This window comes from Cariama cristata, unplaced genomic scaffold (assembly GCF_000690535.1).
Source record: "Cariama cristata isolate BGI_N322 unplaced genomic scaffold, ASM69053v1 scaffold33733, whole genome shotgun sequence".
Classification (NCBI taxonomy): domain Eukaryota; kingdom Metazoa; phylum Chordata; class Aves; order Cariamiformes; family Cariamidae; genus Cariama; species Cariama cristata.
In genome coordinates, this window is record NW_009609553.1 from 12965 (window position 1) to 24118 (window position 11154).

General features: G+C 39.4%; 1 protein-coding gene across 1 annotated transcript in view; it reads left to right on the plus strand.

Moving 5' to 3' along the window:
* The window catches only part of LOC104159616 (DNA-binding protein Ikaros-like), a gene marked incomplete at its 3' end in the record, with an annotated part of 7358 nt that extends 452 nt beyond the window's left edge, over nt 1–6906 (plus strand). The window contains exon 2 of the mRNA XM_009697566.1: nt 6787–6906. Within this exon, the coding sequence (XP_009695868.1) occupies nt 6787–6906 (120 nt within the window). The remainder of the gene's footprint in view (nt 1–6786) is intronic.
* Nucleotides 6907–11154: the final 4248 nt, after the last annotated feature.

Genomic DNA, 11154 nt, shown 5'->3' on the forward strand with positions numbered 1-11154 from the left:
ACTTTTTCCAGAGCATTCAGTTTTACTTATAAACATTTGAAAAAAGGAAAAAAAAGATAAAAAAATTTTAAACAGCAGAGAAGTTCAGTTTCTAAAATTTGCCCTGTAGTGGCATGGATTGGATTTTGCAGTCTTACCCCATATTGATATTCCTATGGGGGGTTTTATTCTTAACTGCCTTGGAAACCGGTTCCTTAAAAAATTGGTTTAGCAAGATAATACGTATTCATACCGTTGTGCCTACACAGTTGAAAAAGGACAAGTTAGTCTCTTTCCTAGTTTCCCTGATATGTTGGCAGCTGCAACGGTTAATGGCTTTCAGTTTTCACTTTTAGTGTTCAGCCTGGAGCATGACAGCCCCATCACCGAAGCCGCTCCTGGCAGGTAGCTGGGCGTGCGGCTCTTTCTTTAAGAGGCAGCTCTTGGGCACTGCTGGCTCAGGACCTGGAGGCCAGCTATAGGAGATCATGAAGGTCTGGGTACAGTGTGGGTGGCTCGGTCACTGGGTTTTCCTGAAATATATGAACACAGTTTTCTTTCTCTCTTTTTTTATTTTTTTTTTCCTCCTCTCCCTCCTTTCTAAAAATGTTGAGGAGTTTTCTCAAAAATTGGAACCCAGAACTTTTAGTGTCATCTGAAAATTGAAAATCAAAGACATTTTCTGTCTGAAAGAACAACAATATAATAATCCTTCATGCCAACAGAAGATTACCGGTTACATTTAGTATAAGGAAGTCATTCCTAGTCAGCCCTGTGGAGGCATATTGCACTCCCCTCCTCAGGTAACAATTTTAAAATTGCAACTGGATATACTTACACATCAGTGATTTGTCGCATGCTGAAACAATTTGTAAATGAAATAAAACCTGTCCTATACATGCAGTGCTTGGAGCATGTGTGGCCCTAGCAGAAAAAGCCGTAGGGTTTTAATCCTTTCTGCAGACAAAGCACTGTGGATCTGCTCGAAGCAGTGAGAGGAGCCGTGATTCAAGCCCAGCTCCTCTGCCCGCTGGAGAAACCTCTCCTGCCCGCGGGAGCTCCTGGGGACAGGAGCGCTGACCTCTTCTTCCTCCGCAGCAGCACGGGCTGCCCTGGATACCCACACCTCACCTTTGTGGTATACTTTACAACTGTGTTAATTTGAGCTCTGCACCTGCTACCTCTTACCAGAGCATTGGTTGGTTTTGGTTTTTTTTCTTTTGACTTGGAGAGGAGCAGCGTGGGAGACGCTGCCTCAAGTCAAGGAGTGGATTAGGTCATGAATTTTGCCTTCCTTATGGTCTGCTTCTCCCCTCGAGAAGGAAGATTTGCAAGAAAATGCCATTTTGAATGTTTGTGTATATGTAAATATATACATAATATATCTGTATCTATGTATGTAATTTGTAACTCTCAAAGTTTTCCAGGATTTGAACCGCTGTAGTACTTTCCTGTGCCCTTTAGCTTTTCTAGCAGATCATGCTGATGAGAATAGTACTCTTCTGTGATGAGAGAGTGTTCTCTTAAAAAAATAAAATAAAAATCAGTGTAAGAGGAGTTTTACCTCTGATAAACAGATTACAGAGGAAAAAAAAATCCGCTTTGAACTCTTCCTGCTGTTCCTGTCGCTGAGCATCTGGTACTTTCTGTGAGCAGAGGCTGTGAGTTGTACTGGGTTGTTAGCTGGATTTGTGGCCAAAGAAAGAACTTGCTAATTTACTGAGTGAACTCAGCCTCCTGGAAACAGAAGCTGGTCAGATTAGGTTCCACAGATACTGTCTCTTTGTAAGCCCTTACTAGACCTCAAAAGTAGAGGATCTGAAGGTACAGGGATGTTAACTACTTCTTTCTCATAGGCTGGTCAATCCAGAAAAGAGTTTTCCTCCCTCTTCACCTGGAGTTCTACATGCTTCTAGGATGCTTCCTTGCATGATGAGGGAGATCTACTATATATTGGGAACCAGTTAGACAATTGCACAGATTCAGGAGCGTGAGATTGTCTTGTCAGCTGAAAAACACTTTTATTTATTTCTCCTGCTGTGTGAGTAAAGCTCATCAGGCACAGCTTACTCTCTGAGCCTATGGAATTAGGTGACTTGGTTCACTAGCACAGTTGGTTGTGTTTTTTAAAAAAAAAAACAAAAACAAAAACAAAAAACAAAAACCAAACAAACAAAAAAACCAAAAAATTACTTTGGGGGGTTTCTTTGGATTTTTTTTTGTTTGTTTTTTTTAAACCCAGAAATAAAATAGGCCTCTAGAAACAGTGTTCTCCGCACAAAAGCTGTGTTTTGCAGCACTGTGCTTTATGCAGCTGTAGCTGACTCAGGTGTGGCAGCAGCAAGACGGGCCAAGAGATTATAAAACTTGGGTAAGCGAGCCAAACCCTGCGTGTGCACAGGCATTCCCGCTTCTGGGAATCCAGGCATGGCTGGCTCCTAGAGGAACTGAAATACCGTGTGACTAGCACAGAGTTCACACTTTTTATTTTTCTCCTGAAAGTGATATTTCATGAGGCAAGCAGTTGCAGTTCTGAAATGAGGAGAGAGCTGACATACATTTAACCAAACGGTATCCGGCACTCGTACAAGAGAGTCAGAAAACACAGATAATATCTCACTTAACAAGCAGTATTTTTCCTGCCTTTTTTTTTCTTTTTTTTTTTTTTTTTCTCAGTTCTAGGGCTTAACAGTTAAGGAAGGTGAAAAAACAGTGCAAATGTTTCCACATCTAACATAAAAAGATCCCCTAGCACCAACCAGGCTGTGCCACGCTCTGCAAAAGCAGGAAGAAGAGTTTGCATTTGATGTTCTTGCTAGGTCCTGGGAAGGTGGAAATGAGTGTAGCCTGGGCTGGTGTCTCCCACCTGAGAGCCTGGCTCCAGAGCAACTCCCTTCTCATCACTGGAGGTTTGAGGTTCTACTACTTGAAAACGGGACATGAATTGGGTTGTGACTGTCATCCAGAAAAATGTATATGTTGCTTTTGTTGCATAACTTCTCCAGTGATTCTGGTGTTTCCATAGGAAACAACCCTCAGGTATTAAATACACCCAACATCAGTTTGTGAAAGGATAGAGAGCAAGATTTCTGTAAGAAATCCCGCCCTGGCTTTCTTTTTAACAGTCATAGCTCCAGCAGCATCATCCTGGCATGAACTGAATTGCTCTCAGAGCTGAATGGAGATGTTAAAGAAACACCAGGCTATGGACTTTGGTAGGAATAAATGATGCATAAAGCCTTACCAGGCTGGGCACTTTGTTCTCTTCCTCTCTTTCCTTATGTCAAACTATATTGCTGGGGCAGAGATGAGGAAACTAGAGAGAAGTTGAGAGTCTTATGAGGCACCATTGATAGGTTAGGCACTTCTCTGACAGTTTTCATATAGAAATGGCAGTGTCTGGATATCTGAGACCATCTTTCAGAGCTTCAGGATGAATTGGGGGAATGTATGATACAACCTGCAGTTGAAGTTTTCTCCATTTATGACTTAACCAAGGGCACCATGAACCATTGGCAGTGCCAGAAACAGAATTTCAACTCTACAGCTCCCTTGTCTTTTTAGTTTGGTATGTCAGCTGGCTCTTTATAAAAATAATAGTTGCTCACCCCCATTCCCCAAGATTAGATTGCATTGTTTATGCTTCACTTCTTATTTATGAGCAAAAATATAAAATGGGAATGGAATAAATCTATGGTACTTTGCTCTGTTATGTGACATTTTAATAATTTACCCCAGTAGTTGCCACTAGGTGTTTGGTTTTGGTTTTTTTTAACTCCATTCCTTTGACCAGTTATTGTTCTGGACATGCCTGTTAGAAATTAAATGGGAAACTGTTCCCTCCTTTCGCCCACCCCCTTTCCATTTCTAAATTCATTGGCAAAAGGATGTTAGTGAGATTGCATATCTGTAAGATTACCATGCAGTAGTGAACTTATCATGGTGTAACAATTTAGATGTAGTTAAGGCATGAAATACAAATATCATGCTCTAGAATCCAAGACACAGAGCTCAACAAACGTATCTATTTTAAATCCACTATTTTTACCCTGCCTTTTTGCATGCAGGGATTTCTCGATCATGTGTAACAGGAAGAAATCAAATTATATGAAATGAGTCATTAAAGCCAAGTTTACTGAGTTTTCTTAACTGCAGTCTCCTTCAAAGAGGGAAGCATACCAGATCTCTGGTTTCTGCCCCATCGAGTCCGTGAGCCTAGTCTGATTCATGCCACCTGGGCAAACGGCTATTAATTTAACAAGTAGAAGATTGATATCTGTTTAGTGAACCAAACAGTTCACCATAAACTGTGAAAGTACAGACCTTCTAACAGGTTTTTATTCCAAAAGACTGCTTAGACTTATCTTCAAATCATCCTACTACTGCCTGGTTATTACAGAATGCCTAATTACACATTGAGAAAATTTTGATTTTGTTTGCTATCTTTTATCTCACAGGTCTGATATTGTGTGTTTATATTCATTTGTAGCCAAAAAAGCCTTGAGTTTTTTAGGATAACTGTTCTTCTGAATCTAGACTAAGGCAAAGCATCAACTTCTGTTGCTGTAACTGGGAGCAGAATTTGAACCTTGGAAGATGCAGATGGCTTTTGATTACTATTACTTTTTAACAAATTTCCTTAACCTACATGTAGTGTCAAAAGAGCTGATTCTGACCAGACTGCCTTTTGCCCTCCCATTAAACTTCTGGTTTTTTGTTTTTGTTTTTGTTTTGCTGGGGGAGGGGGGGGGGAAGTGTTGAAAAAGCTGAAATATTTAATCTGTCTCTCCTCACGCATACATCCCATCTGTAGGAGATATCTCAGCTTGACAGGACGAGATTTGCATTGGAAAGTTGCTGGAAGTTCTTTAAGTTCCTTACATCCCACAAAAATAGTGCAGAAAGCTACAGGAATAACTAAATAAGGAGCTAAGCAGTGAATGGCAAAAACTGTTTTAATGAACTTACTTCCTGCTTTTACTTTCCTCTGCTGTAAAATTCATAGTCCTTCTTTTCCATTTACACAATCCCCCTTCGCTCTTGCCCTTGCACCCAGTGAGTGTGATTTTGCCCTTTTAAGAATACCCTGCAGAAGCTGGAGATGGGGAGGGGACCTTATGAAATCATCTAGTCAGTCCCTCTGCAAGCGCAGGACTTTTCCTTCGTTACCCTCGAGTCCTCTGGCTGTAGTTTTAGGTGGTTCACCTGATGTCGCTCCCACCAGTCCTGCTCAGAGATTATACCGTGGTCTGATAGACGCATCATTAAAAAATGCAGTCACCCACTTACTTCATTCATTTAAACCTAGATTTGTGCAAACAACGCAAACCAGCTAATTTGGAAGATGACTTAAACCTATCTGTCATTTTCCCCCCATCATGATCAGTATAGATTGGAAAGCAGGATGCTTTGCTCCATCCAGGAGGCTGGGAGGAAATAGTTTTCTTCTTTCAGGGCAAATCCGTAACTGGCATCACCAGACTGCTGTCACTTAAGTGAGATATATTTGTTTTAATTTTTCCTTTTCTGAGAAGTGATTTCAGAATTAATTCATGTTTGTGTGTTAATGAGGGAATTCTCATTAGAAAAAAACCCACTAATTTGCTAGGCCTTTGTGCCATGAAATTACTGCCCTTGCTGGTGTGCTGATTGCCACGGGATGTCTAATAGATTGCATCAGTGTAAATTGGTAACATCTCCATTTTGGAGACAAAGGTCTTGTGTGGACATTACTGAGTTCAAATCCTGCTCTGGGCCTATTCCATTCTTTGCTATTAATGCAACAACCAGCCTTTTAGTAATAGTTGATGAAACTAATCACTTAAATAATTCTTTTGGTAGTTTTTTCCAAGGCATGCTTTTGTTACAGATGTGTGAAGTCAGTTTAAAAGAAGCTCTGCAAGACAGGGATAGTACTCTGGGCAGGACATGTATGCTGTGTCTGAGAGCTAAACCAAGAAATCTCACCATTTCTGAAAGTGCAATACTTAGCAAGAGAGTATTTTCCTTACTGTATTGCATTCGACACTAGAACAGTTCCATACCACTTAGAACATGCTAAAGCACCAGACTTTTCTTCTGCAAAACCTTGTGTACACAAGGTATGGGGGTTTGTTTCCTCCTTACAAATAAGAGCCCATAAAACCCTTGAAGTCATGTTTTGAGGGACCTCTGCTAATTGTACATGTTTTAGGAAGTCCCAGGAGCTACAGGCACTTAATTACTTGTAGGCACAAGGACCATCCAAAGCTTGACCTGTGACTATTAATGAAGTTTGCTGAAGATGTAGTTGAATTTTTAGTTGGAGATAAAATTTTATTTTTTGGGTAGTTCTGTTAGAGCCCCAGAATACTTGTGGGTTAGACCTCACTATGTCATTGAAGCACATCCACATTTGCTCTCAAGGAGCATTTGTGGAAGAAAGAAAAGTTTTTACAAACGTTGACCATTTGATAACCTTTGTAATCTGTCAGTCTGCGTTGGCTAAACCGGATCTTCTGAGCGTAGCAGCTGAAAAATATCCATGTGTGTTACAAATACCCCAAATGGTAAGACTGATAACTGTGTATCCAGACTTCAGTAACTTTGAAGAGATGTTGGCCATGCATTCTTTTCACAAATATAATTCCCCTCTATTCAAAAGAAGCTTTCTCTGCAGGACAGCAGGTTTTGGTCCTAAGAATGTCATGCTTTTAGTACTGCTTAGGTTTTTTGTTAAGTTTTATTTGGTTTGTGGTTCCTCTTATGGTATTATTTGAAAATGAAGCTACTCTGATGACTAACCAGTGCTACTCTCTTCACTACTAGGAAAGGAAAGTCCTCCAATTAGTGATGTCCCAGATGATGCAGATGAACCTATGCCTGTACCAGAGGACCTTTCAACTAGTACTGGAGGACAACAGAGTGCTAAGAATGAGAGAGTCTTGGGTAAGATGACTAGTCCACTCTGATAAGAAATATTAGTACATAATATAGTATGCCAATAGTGTTAAAGTACTATATAGTAAGCTGGTATACAAGCAGGTCCTGTGCCTTTTCATCTTGTCCAACACAGGATTACTCAGGTGCCTAGGGTATTTTGTGCAACCTTCTCTTTGGGAAAGGCATTTTGAAGGACAGCAAGCCTTTTCATCCACAGAGAAGTTATAAAGATCCTACTATTTATTTTATTTCTAAAGCATGACCGATTGCATGAAAGTCTCCCCAGGAAAGATGGATTTCATTCTGCTTAGGAAATGGAATTAAATATGTGGTTCCAAGTCAAAATTATCTGAACTCAGGTTTGATAAAAATTCAATAAACTCTCAGGTATTGTTATTATGATTTTTATTATTAATTTGAATGTTATCTTGAATGTTACCTGCTATAAAGATTTCTCCAGAAATGCCATATTAGAACACACATAGTATTAATATGTTTCAGATTCCAATATCTGATCTTCATTTACCCTTGATTTTTTTAACTGGGAAAACTTTAGAAAACACTTGAATTTTGTTCGTCTAGGTAAAAGTTCACAATTGATAAAGTTCATTGGATTAAAATAAATTATTGTCCACAGATGATTTTGCAAAATGCTGGTTCTTCTTAGGGATCCCAGACTCCACACAAAGGACTAGCAATGCTGCTGACTACTGCATGCATCAGCTCATATGTAGTCCTGTAAAAAAGACCAGATGATATTACTTGAGCATGATGCTTGTTTACTAGTAGGGGGGGAAAAAAAGGCATAAAGAAAGCACAATGACTCCCAGAATGCTGTGATCAATGCCTAACAAAATATGTTTGTTTATTCACAAATAAAAATATTGCTTATCATTTTTACATTCCTATTGTAAGAAGGAGGGTCAGGGTGGAAGACTGTTTACAGAAAGATTGCAAGTGCCTTTAAATGTTTATTGTCTAAGAAAGTCCAATAAAGGACAGTAGGTGGAAAGGGAGGCACAGAAGGCAAAATAACCAAGTCAAGGTAATACAGCAGGATGGTGTATTACCGCAGGAATAGACCCTACTCCCAAACTCCAGCGCTAGTTAGTAGAGAATGCAGCATCTTATGCATCTTCACTTTATTAACCACTTGATCCCCTCTTACTAAAAATGTGAGTATAAAGTTTAGCTCCTATATGCATATTGACATACCTTATGAACAACTTATTTTTTATAAATGCTTTTTAATAAACTGAACACTTACTTAGTGTTTTGTTTCTCAGTCCAAAGTTCTTTGGACAAAATCTTGCCTTTACTACTTGTGTATAAACTCAGTAAATTGAGTTAAGCCTCCTTTCTCCCACAGTAACTAAACTCTACAAAATATTTAAGCCTTGATTTTAAAACATAATAATAATTTTTAAAATTCCCTTGTTCAAACCCAAGTAAACAAACAGGAGTTTTGATTGCATTGAATTTATTTCACCTTGCAAGTATCATACAGAACCAACAAAGATGAAATTTATATTTGCTGATGAGGTAGCGATTCTCCCAGCAGTTCAATTATCTATAAATATAAACACGTATTAGAAATTACTGTAATAAAAGAAGGAGAAAATGTTATCTTTGGTGTCCTAAATATGATAAGTTCCATCTTTTCTCACTAGTTTTACTTCATGTACTCAGCAATAAATTAGATTTTCCATGTCCTGACTTCAACATTTTTCTTCAGCCACTTTCTCTACCCATAGCGCTTTGGTTTTGAAGGGTCACATCTTGCAGTGAGACATTTCCCATAGCAGTACTTTGTTTTATGGATGATCTTAACTGTAGGTATCAACTCCAGCACTTGCAATGTTTGTCTTTTCTGTAAAGCTGCATACACTTTTACCTCCTCTACTACTGCTCCTTTTTCTAGCCCTAAACTAACTTTTTGAAAACAGTATATTGAAAAAATTCATTCTCCTTTTTTACAAAAAGGGTCTGAATATATGCTCCAAATATATTAGGAGCCGTATGATTGCTAAGCACATTCTGGATCATCATCAAAAGAAAATCTGTTAGGGATAAACCTATGCCTTAGGAGTGGTGTTTGTCCTATATGAGCCCATAGATGTATTAAGGATGCAGGGGACTGTCTTTCTATGTAGGCAGTGGCAAGGCAGTGTAGACAGGGTTGGTGTTCAGTGCAACACTGTCATCTCTAAGTCCTAAGATGTGTTTCTCACCTTTATTTATCACCAAACCTAGGTAGAAAAGGATGATCTGAAAGAGCAGTTTGAAGAACGATAGATAGGTGGGAGAGTATTGTAAAGACCCACTGATATTATGTATATCTCAGAGCTGGGAGACAGACTGTAGCCTATGATAACTGACAGGCGATGCACATCAGCAGATATGACCAGGCAACAATTTTTCTCTGTATGACTTTCCTAATGTCCCACCTGCTTCCTTCATCAAAAGGGAATCCCCTATGCACTTTGCTGTATTTCAACATATGATTTACAGTGCATTGCACTTAATCTGTAATGCCCTGAGAGATCAGCTGTCCATATGGCATGCACTGAGGAAGGGTAATTTGAATCAGACATTTATGGAAGACAGCCACTAGGCTCTGGAGGACTTTCTTGTACATGTAGTGCTATAGAGGTTACAATGGAAATTACAGGGGTTTTAAATGAAAAGAGTAAGTATTTATCTTATCTTATTAAAATTAGGTGAGAAATCTGTTGTTAAATTTAATCAGCCTGTGGGATAGAAATGTTCAAATGACGGTTTGCTTACTCACATTTGTAATGACACTTCATGAAACCTTTAACCCTGGAGTCAAAAGTTTAATTACCTTTTTCATCAATTTAGCATTTTAAAAGTCAAAGATTAGGGGAAGTAAGCTATTTTTAGAAAAGAAAGATAAATTCTAGCTCCTCTGCGTGTTTTCAAAAATCTCCTTTCTTGCTTCTTCCAATGCTAGACTGAGACTTGAACATGATGTTACAGACCTGATAGAGAGAAACATCTGAAACATCTCTCCTGCTCTGAGAATGGAGGTGTAGTGGACTTCAGAAATTAAAGTAGTCAATTCACTTGTCAGATTTTATTGGGTGCCTTCAGATTTTGACTGTCTCACTTAAAATGACTAGAGAGGGTGCAAATTTCCTAAGGGAGGTGTCCAGAGGTTCACAAAATGTATGCTTTGACTTGTGTCCCCAGACACAGGCACTCAAGACATGGGTTGCTTCTGACCAACGCAAAAATGATAAGTGGGTGTGAAAAGGTCATTTGTGGACGTAAAGTCATCAACAGTTTCTAGTAATAACCCCAAGCAGCACAGCAAAGCAGAAACATATTAAAAGACATGTGCTGGTCACTGCTATGTTTTTCATGTTGTAACTCCCAGAATGCCACTGTGTGTTGAGCAGCTTCCCCCTGGGAACTTCATTTCTGCTGCTCTGTCTACTAGATCTTCTTCCTTCCTTGTCCTCTTCTCCACCCCAAATTTCCTTCTCAGGCTGATCTGGCACCTATTACTTTTTTTTTTACTCTGCTCACCCACCTGCTCTGCATTTAGTTTTTCTAGAAAACACAGGACATGTTTTCAGACAAGCAAAGATCTAGATTTTCACAGCTCTTTAAGGCACTAGAGACTCTGTTTTACCATCTCTCCTAAATATACTTTTGAAATTTTGATCTAAGTTATTTGGAAATACAATCCCATTGAAATTCCATTCCATTAAGTATTAGTGCTTTGCAGCCTATTTTGGACAGGCAGCCCTATTGCCCATGCTAAACTGTAACATAGGGGCTGATTTGAAATATCTTTTGCTGATTCTTACTGTCTCCATTCAAGTTTCAGGTTAAATGTTGTGTGTGCCTTTTGTGGATAATCAGTACCGAACATCCTGTATGTGGTAGACAGTTGCAGTTTAGGGCTGTTTCTGCCCTGAGACTGTATCCTGATTCAAGCCATGTGTGGGAAGCTAAGGATTCAGTGAACTGTAGGTCGGACCCTACTTCACGCAGAAAAAGCCTTTTGCTGCAGTGGTAGCATTTGCCAAGAAAGGGAAGCAGTTGCCTTTATTCCTAACTGCCCATACTCTAGCTGGTCATAGATGGGTAAAAAACAAAAAGCCATCTCATGGTGTTACTGGCCTCAGAAAGAGGCTGTGGGCTCACCATTTCTGCACAGGCAGCTGCCTGATGCTGAAGATGACCATTTAGACTTCTAACACAGAAGTCAAGGGTTTCTCAATG